At 40.1% G+C, this 17,526-nt stretch overlaps 1 protein-coding gene across 3 annotated transcripts; it reads left to right on the forward strand.

The window, feature by feature from the left end:
* The first annotated feature begins 10,837 nt into the window (after positions 1-10,837).
* Positions 10,838-13,087, forward strand: LOC119487946. 3 transcript variants are annotated; one of them, XM_037769040.1, is made up of 9 exons: positions 10,838-11,245; positions 11,315-11,433; positions 11,506-11,616; positions 11,808-11,873; positions 11,968-12,056; positions 12,267-12,372; positions 12,448-12,553; positions 12,633-12,697; positions 12,847-13,087. In XM_037769040.1, the coding sequence occupies exons 1-9, from the start codon at positions 10,942-10,944 to the stop codon at positions 12,871-12,873; spliced, it is 993 nt and encodes a 330-aa protein (XP_037624968.1). In that variant the 5' UTR covers positions 10,838-10,941; the 3' UTR covers positions 12,874-13,087. The 3 variants fall into 3 exon arrangements, with proteins under 3 accessions (XP_037624968.1, XP_037624967.1, XP_037624969.1); XM_037769039.1 differs by having other exon boundaries at positions 12,633-13,087; XM_037769041.1 differs by lacking the exon at positions 11,506-11,616 and having other exon boundaries at positions 11,829-11,873; positions 12,633-13,087.
* Positions 13,088-17,526: the final 4,439 nt, after the last annotated feature.

Raw genomic sequence — 17,526 nt, forward strand, 5'->3', positions numbered from 1 at the left:
ATTACTGTTTTTGTGAATGGAGTGTGGTGGCTTTGAAAACAGTGATATAACAGCTTCAATTCTCCGTCAGAAAGGGCTGTCTGATGGCGAGGTAAAGCAGAGAAGATATTCTAAATATAGCGTACACTTAAAAGGATATTTATTTATTTTTTAGGTGGCTAAAATACGTTTTTCTGCTGCTCCCGTCCACAGCCGCTTTACCTCGCCATCAGACAGCCCTTACTGACGAGGAACTGAAGCTGTTATATCGCTCTCTTCAAAGCCACCAGACTCCATTCACAAAAACAGTAATTTTACTTCCCAGAACACGGGAGTATACGTACAACCCCACTTCAAAAAAACTGTCATAACAGCTGATTTTAGGAGAAGTCAAACCAACACAGTATTTTGAGGACAGACGTGAGAAAATGAATTACACATTTGAAGCACATTCTTTCAGATTTTGAATAGTTGTAAATCTTTACAACGTACGGACAAAAATATGAATATTTTCTTGAAGTGTAAATTGTGAAATGGAGGCTCTCGGGTGTTTTGTTACAGAAATACAATCAGTAGTTTGTAGCTATAAAACCCAGACTAAGAAACAGTATCTGCACTTATAGTTCTGCATCAGGAATATAAATCTTTTAGCAGAACATTTAGTCTTCATCCTCAATGCATCATCGTCCACCAGGTCAGCTTACAGTAAAAACAGTCTCTTACTTTGACTCTGAGGGTCCAGGTTCATTACTGAAGAGTGGAGGATAACCCATGGACTGCTCACTCTTCATAGACAGACAGCTGGGTACTGGAGACTCTGCTCTTGGTCTGGACTGAACTCTGCAAACATCAAGATGATTTTATTCACATCACATGAATCCTTGATAAATTCTCTGATGACAAAGACAGTTCAGTAGCTCTAAACACACAAACTACTGCTACTGTCAATAATTTGGTTTAAAAGTTTGAATTAGTCCTCTTAGATTACAGTTATTCAAATAAATCTGTTTATCTGTCTGTCAGATTGTCTTTCTAGTTAGTTAGCTAGTTAGGTGTAGTTAACTAGTTAGGTGTAGTTAACTAGGGTGTAGTTAGCTAGTTAGGTGTAGTTAGCTAGTTAGGTGTAGTTAACTAGGGTGTAGTTAGCTAGTTAGGTGTATTTAGCTATCCCAACAGGTTGCATTAGCTAACTGAAGGTTTTCATTTTAGTTTTTAGTTTCCTCTACCTTACTTTAGTGTGTTTATTTTCACCATGGCGTGTGTGTGTGTGTGTGTGTGCGTTGAACAGGTGAAATCAACACAGTGAATTACACAAAATCCCACCGACAGAATTAACACAACACACTGACTGTGTCTCTCACTCGCTCTCTTTACCGTCTCCTCCTGCTGGAGATAAATTAACGGAAAACAGCCGATACCGTTTTGGAGGTTTGTGGGCCTCTAAGAGGTCAGAACGACGGGGAGCACAGCTTTCAGCTCAACAGAAAACCAGAGAAAAGTCCCGTTAGAGAAAGAAACGAATCACAGAGCAGCCCGGTGCGGTGTCGGTGCTGGAGCTGAGGAGAGAGCGACCGCTGCTGGTGGACGGTGAACCTCTAAAATGTCCTGAAACTGTATTTCAATGGGCGGACCTCAGCAACATGTCTACCCGTCCTCCGGTGCGCTGTGGCCGGCGTGCGGCATTGTGGCTCCTCGGTGCAGCAGCAGCCAGACGGCCACATCACCAGGAGACGGTAAAGAAGAGAGCGAGTGAGAGAGAGAGAGAGAGAGAGTCGGTGTGTGGAGATAATTCTGGTCTAATTCGTGGTCTGATTAACAGTAAATTCATCTAAACCGGAAATGAAAACGATGCAATCTAGTTGCCATGGTGATGAATGACGTCTAACTATTTACCGTATCCCAATTCTCTGTCTGAGAAAGAATGTGAACCAAAAAACAGAAAGTAACACTACCTGGTGTGGGGGGGGGGGACTCTCTCTTTGTGTCAAGAAAAGTTTGTTCAACTTCAGTTAGCAAATACATTTTAGTAGAAACTTTAAAATAGAAACACAAAATCAACAGAAAATAGTATTGGTAGAGGAAAGTGAAAACGAGTCCTATAAATGAGTTAGTAGCAGCTCTCTTACTTTGTCTCTGAGGGTCCAGGTTCATTACTGAAGGCTGGAGGTCTATCTTTAGACCGGTCACTCTTCATAGACAGACAGCCAGAAACTAGAGACTCTGCTCCGTCCTCCTCTTCCTCCACACAATCACTCATCTTCTGATCTGAAGTCCGTCTGAGAGGTGAAACAGGGACACTGACTGTGAACATCTACAGGAAACGGAAGATTGTACAAGAGTCACAGGCAAGACTGGGAGAACAGGAAGTAGCACACACACACACACACAGGGAAAGAACCGCTGGGGGAGTGGCAACAGGTCAGAGAGACATAGGCTGTATTCGAAACCTCATACTATACTAGTAGTAAGTACTGATTTGGCCAAAATGTAGCATGTAGCATGTAGCATGTAGTATGTGAAGAAAAGCTAAATCTGCAGTATGCCAAAAGTACCTGGATGTCACATGGCTCACATGGCTTTGCCAACACAACAGTACTGATGTGGAAAAAATCTCCAGTATGCATCGGACCAGTCTACCTCGCCTACTGTATCCCACAATGCAAAGCGCTGGAACGCTACAGGCTACGGTTACAACAACAACAACAACAACAACAACAACAGCAGCCAAAAACGGCTCGTTTTTAAAAAAAAAAGTCGTAGTAATTTCATCCCTAAATTCACTTCTGAAAGTTTGAGGCGAGAAATCAACTGTTTCGATTTTGAATATTGACAGTTTTACGATATTAGATGGCGAATCGAACATTTGCTCCAACGTTATTGGAGTTAAAAAGCTCCACAAACTGCCGTGACAGTAGCTAGCGCCTGCCGGGGTCGCTACCTCGCCAGCTGGGCGGTCACGCTCAGAGACCGCTATGAGCTGGCTGGAGCTCTATAGAGACCGGTCTGTAGACAAGAGGCTTTTATTTCCTTGTTGACGGATAGTTTTGTTTAGATATCACAACAAAAATGTCCATTATAAATGAACAGGAACCTGTGTTTATTTGTCTTTTTGAAGTTGGTATGAGTTCTTTTTTTTGTCCAGTGCTTTAAGAGCTGATTTAAAGCCTGTGTAAAGCGATAATAAATATGCATTCTCGGTTTGTCACACCACAGAAAAATGTGTTACTAACCACCCAGCCATATTTGAATGATTAAAAAAATCAGCAAGTATATAAAATTAGCTTTCAAAATCATGGAAACATCAGCAGTATTCTCTGCTCTGAAAGGCTCGGGGGCGTGTCCGCTGAAGGCCTGAAACCACACCCACAAGCAAGGGAAGGTGCAGCCTGTCTACCGTTACCCAGCAACCTGAAAGATGGACGCTACGTCTGGAAGCGTTATTGGACATATACAGCCCTACTGTATATGTTTGAGCCAGCAGAGCCTGAATCTAACTCAGAGCCAGAGGACACTGACCTACCTGAGAGCCGGCCTCCTTCCTCTCGGTCTGCAACGGAATGGGATTTTTTTCCCCCAGTTTATGCAAGTTAGCGATACGTATAACTGACTAGCATAGTACGAATGAGTGATTGAGCATTAACTGTGATAGAGTGATTGTCCTTGTGAGTGGAAGTGGGTGAGTAACTGAGCTGTGACTGTGTGCATTTGAGAGAAGCTGGTTTGTGCGAATTTGCCTGTTCGTCTTTGTTATATTCATTTGTCTGTGTGAGGAGGTGAGAGTAAGGTAGGTAGAAGTAAGAAGGAGTAGATTGAGCCAGGTGGAGGCAGGTTCTGGTGCAGAGAGAGGGACAACTTGTTGAAAATGGATCCCAGTATTGCTCAACAACTACTGGATCTTAAACTCCATAACCATTATCCTGAGGGGTCAACCAGTAAGGAGAAATATGTGATTAAGAGGCGAGCTGAGGACGATAGCTCAGTTGGCAGAGCGGGCGCCCATATAACAAGGCTGAGTTCTAACTGCGGCGGCCCGGGTTTGAACCCGACTTGCGGCCATTTCCGCATGTCACCCCCTCTCTAAACTGTCCATTGTCCTATCAATAAAGGCTTGAAAATGCCAAAAAAAAAAGAATCTTAAAAAAAAAGAGGCGAGCTGAGACCTTCAGGTAAGGATGCCACATGCACTTTAGAACACAATGATCATCTGCCATGGTAAAACCCCCAATAAATCTAATACTATGACATTTAAACACCAGATGGAGAACTGTATTACGTATGCAGGCACAAAAAAAAAAACAAGACTGAGCACCTGGTCAAAGTGGTCTCCAGTGCGGAGGAAGCAAGTGAACTGTTTTGAGGAGTTCCGTGAGATTGCCTTAACTATAGAATAGCCATAACTATTCCATAAGCACCTTACAAATGTGAAAGATAAACTCAAACCCCAAAGCAAATTCCGCTCAATATCTCATCAGCGCTGTCTCCATCACGTCCTCCACCTCTGGAGCTCAGAGGAGAGGACCGGACTACCGACAGTCACAGTCAGCTGTGGAGCAGCTGTTGAAATCATCATCATAGGTTGTAGAAATCCAAGATTATATCAAATAGCATTAAAGAATGGCAGAACATGAGCGCCAACAGTTTTAATAATATCTTCTAATAGTGTGCAGATAACACCAAGTACCATATTAGTTTTCATAAAGTTGTTGTGTAAAATCGCTGCAGTGATGACATGACTTATTAATTTATGTATGGTTTATTAGATAGGGACAGATACAGTATACATAGACAAAATGAAAACAACTATCCGATGCAACTATCAGACTGTCTCCAGTGCGCCACCGCGGTGTGCCACTCTGCCTCCTCCAGTCACCTCCACCCGGCACATCTTCACCAGTATGGATTGTGTAAATTAACAAAGTGTGTAAATGAAGCCAGTGACAGCTCTCACACAATCGTTACTCTCCATATCGTCATTATCAGTCCTAATCATAATGCAGGACAAGTTCACCATAACAACTTAAATAAATAAATAAATAGTGTACACCTGTCAAACTTCCTTTTTCTAATGATATCCAGGTGGGGGATATTACTGATTGTCTTGATCACTTTAAGTGAATGGATCGGCCTGATTGCTGTAAAGATATAAACACAGCGGTGAGACTCGGAACATACTGCATGGTGCTGATGGATATACCGGTGTGCAAGATTAACTGGTGGCTGAATTAACTGGTGATATTCCCGTGCAGATGTGTGGTAGGAGTGGCCTGTCAGGACCCCTGTCGATTCACCAGGAACATATTGATCGCTTCTCCCGCTTCTCCTTTCTGTCCGATTGTTTTGTCGGTGTCATTTGAAACATTACGATCAGAACAGTTTGCTAGAACAGTCATTACGCGGACGTGAGGCTGTGGTAGCGACGCCAATCTCAGCGCGAGGACATGAGAATGGTAAAGTAGGTGACTTTGTCGATGCCTGTTGAAAACACTGCTAACGTCAATAAATCATTTACAACTTTTTCTTGCTGTCATGATATGTGTATATATCATATCGTTATTAGTATGATGTGAAGTTGATTTGAGACCTGTTTATACTTTCATTCGTAAATGACAAATACAGTCTGACGTTTACACCCAGGTCGAACCCATTCAACTGTGGCAAACTGTGATCAAGTCAGATTAACTTGTGATACAACATCTGTAGGCTATCTACCAGCGATCATGTTCAACACTAAAGGCTACAGACATTTATCCCTCTCATCACAATGATATGCAGCACCCATTCACCCAGAGTAGACAGACATGAATGTTAACTCTTATTTCGCAACTGGGGGGGACTAACTACAACTACTAATTATGTATGTATAAAGTATAAGCAGAGACAGATGACCGTGAGGCTTGATCAAAGAAACATAACAGGTAAAACAACATCATATAACTTTAAACAACTTGCATTACCTGAAATCTGGAAAGGGGGGTGGGGGTTCAATTACACCTGATGGCACAAGTTGACACAAAAGTGACATCATGAAGTCATTAGGGCCTCATGATGAATGAATGAATGAATGAAAGACTTTATTTCGAACATATAATAAATAAAAACAGATACAAAATAATAACAAACAAAACAAGAGTTATAGTGTCCGAAAAGGAGTAGGTAGAAGAAAAACTTATATTACCCTACCCCTTTCTCACTTCTCCTCTATTAACTCATATATCATAGAATGATAATATAATATAATATAAAAACTATCCCAGATTTATTTACATCCCAAGTTGAATATATGAACAGCATCCCAAGTTTATTTACAACCCACAAATACATCCGGAGTTAAAAAGTATATAACCAACCTTTAACACAACTCTTCTTCAACCATATACCTCCCAAAAATATCTTTCTTGTATAGCTTTTTAAATTGATTTATATTTGTGCTACCCTTCAACCCATCACCTAACCCATTCCACAAATCCACCCCACAGACTGAAATACACATACTCTTCTTTTTTGTACGAACACAATGCTTTTTAAAATTGATTTTTCCTCTTAAATTATAACCCCCCTCCCTGTCACAAAACATTTTTTGAATATTGCCCGGAAGTGAATTATGTCTTGCTTTAAACATAATTATTGCGGTTTTAAATTTGACCAAATCCATAAATTTCAATGCATGTGACTTCAAAAACAGTGTGTTCGTGTGTTCCCTATATCCCACATTATTTACTATCCTGATTGCTCTCTTCTGTAGTATGCATAATGGTTGTAAGTTGCTTTTATAAGTGTTACCCCAAACTTCTACACAGTAATTCAGATATGGTGATACAAGTGAAGAATACAGAATGTGCAGTGATTTATGATCCAGTGTGTGTCTTGTTTTCCCTAAGACTGCTATGCTCTTTGCCAGCTTTGTTCTTACATAATTTATCTGAGGTTTCCAGCAGATTTTGTGGTCCAGTATTACACCCAGAAATTTATTTACATATACTCTTTCAATAGTCACATCATCTATTATCATTTGTACTGGTATGTCTATTTTTTGGTTTCCAAATAACATAAATTTAGTTTTGTCCAAATTTAATGACAATTTATTTCTGTCAAACCACCGTTGCAATTTTCTGATTTCTGATGTGGCCACCTCCAAAAGCTGCTGCAGATTTTCCCCAGAACAAAAAATATTTGTGTCATCTGCAAATAAAACTAAATTCAGTGTCCTTGATACCCTACCTATGTCATTTATATACATAATAAACAATTTTGGACCCAATACTGATCCCTGCGGGACCCCACAAGTAATACCTGAGCATGTTGATTTGTAGTCCCCTATTTGCATGTACTGCTGCCTGTTTCCTATACAACTTCTCAACCAGTTCAGCACTACCCCTCTTATACCATACCTTTCCATTTTATTGAATAATATATCATGATCAATGGTGTCAAATGCTTTTTTTAAATCTATAAATACTCCTACCGCATACTTCTTGTTATCAATACAACTGGTTATTTCTTCTGTTAGCTCCATTAATGCCATTGCTGTTGATCTGTTTGCTCTGAACCCGTATTGACTGTCTGTCAGTAAATGGTGCTTGTCAATGAAGTTATCTAATCTTCCAATGAACAGTTTCTCCAATATTTTAGAGAACTGGCAAAGTAAAGATACAGGCCTGTAATTAGTGAAATTATGTTTGTCCCCAGTTTTATATAGTGGAATAACTTTAGCAGTTTTCATTTTATGTGGAAATGTGCCAGTTATGAATGATAAGTTACAAATGTAGGTTAGGGGGTTTGCAATACTGTCAATGACTTTCTTGACTATCGTCATATCGATTCCATTCAAGTCAGTAGATGTTTTATTCTTGCACTTGTTAACTATGTCTATGATTTCTTTTCTGTCTATAGCTTTGATATAAATTGAGTTTGAATTTCTTGCAATGTGGCTTTCAACAACCTCCCCATCCTTTGGAGACATGTCATTGATTTTTCCTGCCAACTTTGGTCCCACATTTACAAAAAATTCATTAAACCCATTAACCACATCATTCATATCATTTAAAGACCTATCATTATCAATAAAATATTCAGGGTAACTTGAGCTAGTCGAACGGTTTCTAATAATACTGTTTAATATATTCCATATGCCTTTTATATTGTTTTTGTTATTTTCTAGTAATTTGGTATAATATTCCTTCTTGCATATCCTCATAATATTAGTTAATTTATTTTTGTATTTCTTATATTTATGTTCTGCCTCTTTAGTTTTACATTTTATGAATTGTCTATATAGAGTATTCTTTTTTTTACAGGCATTTTGCAGTCCCTTTGTGATCCATGGTCTGTTTGTGTTATTATTCCTAGCATTATCTTGTTTTATTGGACAGTTTTTGTCATATAATGACTTAAATATATTTAGAAATGTTTCATATGCTGTATCAACATCATTTCCTTCATAGAGGGTTTTCCAGTTTTGTGATAGCAATTCGGTTCTGAATGCATTTATGGATTCTTCTGTTCTCAATCTCCTATATTTGATTTTATGGTCCTCCTTCTCTTTTCCACAATCACAGTCATGGATCACAAAAACTGGCAAATGGTCACTGATGTCATTCATCAGCAGCCCGCTCACTAAGCTACTTTCCATGTAATTTGTAAATATATTGTCGATTAGAGTGGCATAGTGTGCTGTTATCCTGCTTGGTTTGGTGATCAGTGGATATAAACTCATACTATACATTGTGTTAATAAATTCGTCTGTCATTTTGTGTTTGTTAGGATTTAGCAGGTCTATATTGAAGTCCCCACAAATGAATGTAACCTTCTGATTAGTTTTGGCAAATATTTTCTCCATACTGTCTTTAAAAGTTTCAATGCAGGCTCCTGGTGCTCTGTATACACAACTGACCATCACATTTCTTTGGTTTTCCATGCAGATCTCTACAGTGATGCATTCCATCACATCATCAATAGTGGTTGACATGTTTTCTAAAATCTTATATTCCAGACTATTTTTCACGTACAGGGCCACACCACCTCCTTTTTTGCTCTTCCTGTTCATGTAATTGAATTCATATCCTTTCAACTCGAAATCTGCTTCTTTCTCAGAATTGAGCCAGGTTTCAGATATTGCAATGACATTGAATGGTTTTGTGAATTGACCTAAGTATTCTTTGATGTTTTGGTGATTAGCATATAAGCTTCTACTGTTGAAGTGAATAATTGACATTCCTTGAGCTGACTTCACATTGCTGTTATACTGTTCATCGGTGTAGTAGCAACATGTGTTGTTTAGATGGTTAAAAAAGTTATTGTCAGGATCAATATCTTCCAGTTCCAGTTCATGCATATTGTGTTCAGATAATGTTCAGTGAATGTTATGTGATTCCACAAGAACCCATTTTCCACAGACAGGTATGATTACCTTGTTGTGTTGTTCTGATGTCACTGGTATTTGTCCAATTCTTCAATTTCTCTAATAACCAGCACTCTGGCCTCCTCTGGTGACCCGTTCAGTTTGATGATCACTTTACAGTTTGCAGTTCACGTTGATTAAATTTTCCTCTGCTTCCTTAGAAAGCGTGCCTTTCTGGCAATGTCTGCGTTTTTCTTTGTAAGATGTTCATTCACATAAACGTCGGACTCCTTCAGCTTTCTTCCTTGTCTAAGCAGCGTATTTTTGTGCTTTCTGTTGGTAAACCGGATTATTAAGGCCGGTTTATCGCTCTTGTTCCTCCGGGGGAGAGGGTGGCATGACTCGATGTCGGTGTTGTTGATGGAGATGCCAGGCTATATAAAGTCAGTCAACATGGCACAACTTTGTGGGTTTGTGAGGAGATAGTAAGCGATAGAAAGCAATAGTGAGCGAGAATCAGAGATCGAAATAATCAAAAATAGTCAGAGATAGTGAGAGTAAGGTAGGTGAGAGTAAGTAGGTGAGAGTAAGTAGGTGAGAGTAAGGTAGGTGAGAGTAAGTAGGTGAGAGTAAGGTAGGTGAGAGTAAGTAAGTGATAGTAAGGTAGGTGGGAGTAAGTAGGTGAGAGTAAGGTAGGTAGAGGTAGATTGGTGAGTCAGGTGGAGAAAGGGAGAGCTTTTGGAAAATGGATCCCAATATCATTAAACAGCTGCTGGATGTGAAAATCCATAACCGTTATCCTGAGGGGTCAACCAGTAAGGAAAAATATGTAATTAAGAGGAGAGCTGAGACCTTCAGGTTAAAGGGTAAGGATGCATGCCACATGCACTTTAGAACACAATGATTATCTGCCATGGTAAAACTCCCTATATATCTAATATGACATTTAAACACCAGATGGAGACCTGTAATACATATGCAGGCGCAAAAAAAACAAGACGGAGCACCTGGCTAAAGTGGTCTCCAGTGCTGAGGAAGCGAGTGAAGTCTTTGAGGAGTTCCATAGTAGTGTGATTGGTGGCCACTGTGGAACTGAAAAGACCCATAGTGCAATAATCACCCGCTATTATTGGCCTGGAATGGAGGATGATATTCGCAAGTGGGTGAGTTGGTATCTTCCAAATAATGTGGTGGAATACATTTTGGTTTAAAAGTAGAGCATACATATGTTTGAAAGATGTATAGGCAAAGGGCTATCACTTTTCAATATAATATAGTATAACATAATATTCATTTGCACTACCATTCGTCATCATTTTGAAATAATCTTTCACTGCTTAGATTGCTCAGTGTCCACAGTGCCAGTTGAAGAGAGCGAACCTCAAAGAAAAGCAGGAGTACAATCCAATAGAGGTAAAGGAAACAACAGCATATTGTCAGCTTTGAAACACATAAACAGTGATGCTCATGTCTTTTATTTTTGTTTTTCCCAGGTGACAGAGCCCTTTGAACTTTGTAAGAGGAAGGAAGAAAGGGGCCAGGAGGACAATTTCAGAGTGGGCGATTTGGTCTTGAAAAAAAACATTCGACAGGAGCAGAGAAAAGGGGGGAAGCTGGAGCCAGATATGTTGGGACCCTATAAAATCATTGAGCTTGAGGGAAAGATTGCCGTCCTGGCTACAAGTAAGGGAAAGGGAAAGCTTCAAACAAACATTGATCTGCTGACACACTATTTCCAGCCAGAGGAGAGGATCCCTGCTAAACTGAAAAAATTGTCAGATCCTTCTCCTCTGGCTGGTCCACAACAGACACACACACAGACACTCATACACAGCACACAAACACCCACATCTGAGGTCATACCAAAACCATCGGAGGCTCCATCCATGGACTGCAAGGCCCAAAGACCATCCAGTGATCCTGAAATTTGTAAGTAAACTCACAAAGTACAACTGAAATTATGCATTGCACAAATAACTGGCATTGCTGTGTTTGCAGTAATCCGAGACATATGGACGGGGAGGAGAAGGGAGACCCTGTGGTCCAAGATCGGGCCTTATAAAATCTATTCGGAAAACCTCATGGTCTTGGCCCCAGGAGAGCAGCTGGAGGGAGAGGTATTTTAAAAACAAATATTGGACTGATATTTCTCTTTTCGATTGGATCACAACTTACTATTGTACTCTTAGATCGTGAATGGCTATCTAACAATGGTGGGCAGGAAAGCTGGAGCACTAGTAATCGACACGTATTTGATGACCTCACTCTGGCAGGGGACACACAAAGGTGGTTTAAGAAGGGTGAGTAGGACTATATAGTTGGACTGTGTGTGTGTGTATGTATATATATGTATATGTATATATGTATATATATGTGTGTATATATGTATATATATATGTGTGTATATATATATATATATGTGTGTATATATATATATATATATATGTATATGTATATGTATATGTGTTGATACCTTTTTTTTTAATTTTAGTTGGACCTTTTCAACCATGACGTGGCAGCTGGAGCGGTCTGTCACAATGGACACTGGACACTCATTGTAAGTAATCTCAAATGTTAACAGATCGCGACGCAACCATGAGTCCACCTGATGTCTGAAGGGTTGGCTAACATTTTTATTTGCATTTCTACAGATCATGTACCTTAAGGAGATGAGGGCCTTGTTCCTAGACCCATTTGGGGCCACAGATGAGCAAATCCAGAAATGCAAGGATGTGACCAGGTGAATTAACTTTAATGTGTGCATTACACAAATGCATTTGGAATATTCTTTTGGCAGCAACACTAAGATCAGTAAATCATTGTCCTAGGAACTATTGTTTAACTATAACATAAGCTTGTCCTTGTGAAGTCCCTTAACATGAAATTGAAAATGATATTACTTGGCTTTATGTTAAAATTGCCAAACTGTAATCAATCTTTATCTGTGTAGAACACTGGTCCGTCAAAAGTGCCCAGCTGTTGGGAGATGGGCATGTACCACAGTAGGGCATCCTAAACAGCAGGATGCTGTATCATGTGGCGTGTTCGTGTGCAAGGTAACAATTTAATTATCTCTGTGGCTATCTGTCATTCTAAAGTCATCAGAATTATATTTATCAGAGACTTTGTAGCTTGCAGAGCAGATTTTATTGAAGGAGGCGATCCAGTACCCTGTGGACCACGAGGGTGTGGCAATATTGCGGCTCAACATAGCAATATCTTTGCTGAATAATTCAGGTGTACAGAACTTTGCCAGGTATACTTAAATGTGTTTGTATTGGCATTAATCTACATTTGCGCCTATATATTTTTACAGATGACCTATCGCAGCTGTGTCGAGCATGTGGGGAGCTCAGCTCAGGGGCTGACATTGATGATTGGGTAAGAAGATTAATTCATATCCTGGCCAACGACTGGGATGCACCTTGGATAGGTTACCTCAACATCACCGGGTGAACACTCACTATAACACAGATATTGAAAATGTCTAATTTAATTCACCTAACTTGCATGTCTCTGCACTTTTGGAGGACACTGGAGCAGCTGAAGGGAAATAAGGACACAAACTCCACACAAAGGACCACAGCTAAGATTTAAATGCAGAATCTGACACCCATTGCCATACAGTTTATTATGATGATGCCTAATGAAGTTTAAACTGCAGAATTTAACATCCTAAAATGGATGACTGATGTGAACCTGACAATGTTTTGACAGCATTCTAAGGTCTGTTTTTTTAATTTTTCCCTTTCAGATTGAGTGCACCACCTGTGCTCTGTGGTACCACACTAGATGTGTTGGCCAGCCCTCCACAGATGTAGACTACTTCTGCACTGCATGTACGACTTAAAAAGTAGTTCCTACACCAGCTCAGGAAGTCTGGCCTGTCTCAGCTGCTGATCCAGTTCTACAATACAGTGGTCAAGTCTGTTCTCTGCACATCCATCACTGGGTGGTTTGGATCCAAACAGGACAAGAACAGGCTACAACGGATGGTCAAGACTGCAGACCGACGTAGCTTCGATCAGGATATGTCCTTTAACTCCCACATAAAACAAACAAGGACTGCCTTCTTTCATCTACGTAACATTGCGAAGATCAGGCACATCGTGTCTCAAAATGATGCAGAAAAATTAGTCCATGCGTTTGTTACTTCGTTCTACGTTAGCTTAAGTTCAATAGAACCCTGATACGATTGTCGCACAAAAATAAGTTCATTATTTTTAGGTTGAAGCAATTACTGAAAGTCCTCCTTAGACTACACTGTACAAGCACTCACATGTAGGCTACTTTCACTAACTATGTTGCATGAGTCAGAGTGTGCAGTATAGGAGTACAGATGTTGTATCACAAGTTAATCTGAGCTGATCACAGTTTGCCACAGTTGAATGGGTTCGACCTGGGTGTAAACATCAGACTGTATTTGTCATTTACAGGCTGTATGAAAGTATAAACAGGTCTCTAATCAACTTCACATCATACTAATAACAATATGATACATACACATATCACACTGACAGCAAGAAAAAATTTGAAATGATTTATCAAGGATCAAAACACGCATGTCAATAAATCTTTCACAAAATATTTTCGTTGTCAGTCTTATTTTTGTATCTTACATTATTAATCTGATGTCAAGTTGATTTGAGACCTGTTCATACTTTCATACAGCCTGGAAGTGAAATATACCGTCTGATGTTTACACCAGCTCCACCGCAGAAGCGTGGAGATGCTGCTGTGGCAAACTGTGACCGCTCAGATTAAGTTGTGATACAGCATCTGTAGGCTATCTACCATCGATCAGGTTTTATATTCAATGCTACAGTCATTAATCTCTCTCATCACAACGCTATTCTTCACTGTGCAGCACATTCACCCAGATTACACTGTTAACTCGAATTTTGCAACTAACGTTATCGAGACAGCATTTGAAAAACTACGCACAGGGTTTTTGTGTCTGCTGAAACATTACGATCGGATCGGTTGCTGAAACGTTCATCTCGATCAAGACAGAAATGCATGAAAACATTATCCATCTTCTTTGAGAAAATATCAATCGTCTAGCTAAAAAAACAAACACTAAATGCTGGAGTCGAACCACATGTAGGTAAGAGACTATTAATTATGTCCTAACGCCCTTGAATATACCGCTAAGCCACGGAAACAACACACATACCTACCTCGATTCCCACTATTAATTACTTTAGGAAACGTTAATAAATTAATGAAAAATAATACTATCTGAATGCATCTAAAATGTGAGAAAATTAAGGTATTATATATTGAAGCCATACAATATAATTTCTTTACAATTTATTCTATCAATACTGGCTGCCTTTTCTATGTTGCATCATTAAGACCCACCGAAATCAGATAACAGCATATGCATCACTATGGTGTGCAAAGTGCTAATTGTACATATCAACAACGTGCCCAAATTCTAGTTCAAATAGGTTTCTTCAATGTAGGCTCTGTATCTTGACACAGACATACGTACATAGACTTACTCATTACTATGACAGAAGGAAAGACAACAATCATCATTAGTGATTCAAAATCAGCGTTGTTGGTTAACTACGTTATGTGTACACATATGGGGAATTTGACTGTTCTTTTTTTGTATCGCTCTCAGTGTAGCCTACTTACATATAAATAGACATCACAGCTAAGAACAAAGACCACACAGTTGAACACATAAAGTTAAAGAATAGACAGGACCGTATGTGCGTAGTTTTTCAAATGCTGTCTCGATAACGTTAGTTGCAAAATTCGAGTTAACAGTGTAATCTGGGTGAATGTGCTGCACAGTGAAGAACAGCGTTGTGATGAGAGAGATTAATGACTGTAGCATTGAATATAAAACCTGATCGATGTTAGATAGCCTACAGATGCTGTATCACAGGTTGATCTGAGCAGTCACAGTTTGCCACAGCAGCATCTCCACGCTTCTGCGGTGGAGCTGGTGTAAAGTTTAAACATCATACGGTATATTTCGCTTCCAGGCTGTATGAAAGTATGAACAGGTCTCAAATCAACTTGACATCAGATTAATAACGATATACGATACAAATATAAGACTGACAACGAGAATATTTTGTAAAGGATTTATTGACGTGAGTGTTTTGAACAGGCATTGTCTCCTACCACCTACTTTACTCTTGTCCTCAGAGCGGCATCGTAACAGCAGCCTTCCGTTAGTAATCTTTCAAAAGATACCGACACATGAATGTGATAGAGAGACGAAGAGATCAATATGTTTATTTTCAGGTGAATCGACAGGGGTCCTGACAGGCCACTCCTACCACACATCTGCACGGGAATATCACCAGTTAATTCAGCCACCAGTTAATCTTGCACACCGGCACTGTGAGGACTACGTGACGTGAATGAGAGAATCAGGAGGGAACGAGGGTTCAGAGACCTTCTCACCTACAAGCTCCTCCATCTCTGTGTCAGAAAAACTCCTTTTATCTGTCTTCCTCTCGGGAGTCGCCGTGATTCACCGTAGAGATCCACTGATCAACAGGCTCATTCACATGCAGAAACATTGCAGAGGTGCTTTGCATTGACCATTTATGGTTGAAAGTGGGCGTGTAGTGGGCGGAATATGAGGCGGATTCACGTGCGCACATTTCCAGGTGGAGTGTGATTTATAAAGGGAACATTGCTTGCAGGTGTGCGTACGTCTGATTTTTTTTGGCGTACGCCATTTTCGGCTTTTGTGCGCACGTACATTTTTAGTATGGATCCTTCGCACTGTTTTATAAATGAGACCCCAGGCCGCTACTATTGGCCTGGACTGGAGGATGATATTCGCAAGTGGTTGAGTTGGTATCTTCCAAATAATGTGGTGGAATACACATTTCGGTCCAAAAGTAGAGCATATGTATGTTTAAGAGATGTATAAGCAAAGGGCTATCACTTTTCAATATAATATAGTATAACATAATATTCATTTGCACTACCATTCATCATAATTTTTAATTATCTTTCTCTGATAGCTTGCTTAATCATACATTAGAACCCTAATTCTGTCCTGCCTATACTTGAATTCTGCATTTTCAGGTCCCTGAAAAAACTTGTGGCTGAACATCCCAAACGGTGGGACCGTTTCCTTCAGTCCACCATGTTTGGCCTTCGGACTCAAAAAACAGCTGACTACTAAATACAGCCCGTATTATTTGATGTTTGGGAGGGCGGTGAGTTATCCTTCTGAGGTGCCCAAGGAGTATTAAGGAAGATTCTGTAATGTCACATTTTTATTAAAAGTCTTAATTAGGCTCATCTATGTCCTCTACATTCAAACTGTGATTTGTGGCAGGTAATCGAAGACAAAGTCCACAGCCTGCTGGTGAGACATGATGTCTGTGAAGGACTGAAGAGTCAGAAAGGTGTCTTCACAGAGCGGAAGGCAAACATTAAAAAAGCCAGGACAAAGTCCGTAATAGGAAGGAAGAAAGGGGCCAGGAGGACAACTTCACAGTGGATCTTGTTCCCTAAAAAAACATTAGACAGGAGCAGAGAAAAGGGGGGAAGCTGGAGGCAGATATGTTGGGACCATATCAAATTGTGGAGCTTGATTGAAAGATTGCAGTCCTGGCTACAGGGAAGGGAAAGATTAAAACAAACTGTCAGGGGGACGGGGAGAGGGACGCAATTTCGGACCAGGAGAATCTAAAAGTTAATCCTGAAGGTTAACCACAAAGAGGAGAAACACCAAATGAAAACAGGCCTAAAAGGAAGGCTCCCTACACTCAATAGATCTCAAAAAGACTTAAACTAAAACACCGCTGCCGAGCAGCTGACTAAAACATAAATGAAACAAAAGAACCAGCGAAGGCAGGCCACACAGACCTAACCCACTCTAAGAGACTCCAGAGAAGAGAAGAAGCTAAATGGTGAGTGAATCCCACAGATAGGTTCACATGGTACTTCTGCAGATTCACACACCCCCTATACAGATAGAGCACAAACAGGACAGCACTCTCACTACCTCTGACAAAGAGACAATGAGTCAGCACCTGAGCACTGAAACCAGGTGTAGATATAGGCTTCAACCAGCTGATCGTCATCAGGGACAATTAGTCTCCACAGCTGCCTCTGCTCAGAGATAATGAACCCAACCAGCCTGTCAGTATGCCCTGATGTTGTCTGAGTGAAACTCTGAGGTCGTCTACTGTCATCTTGATGTGAGATTAGTCTGTGATAGA

The sequence above is a fragment of the Sebastes umbrosus genome, chromosome 5 (genome assembly GCF_015220745.1).
Source record: "Sebastes umbrosus isolate fSebUmb1 chromosome 5, fSebUmb1.pri, whole genome shotgun sequence".
NCBI lineage: Eukaryota > Metazoa > Chordata > Actinopteri > Perciformes > Sebastidae > Sebastes > Sebastes umbrosus.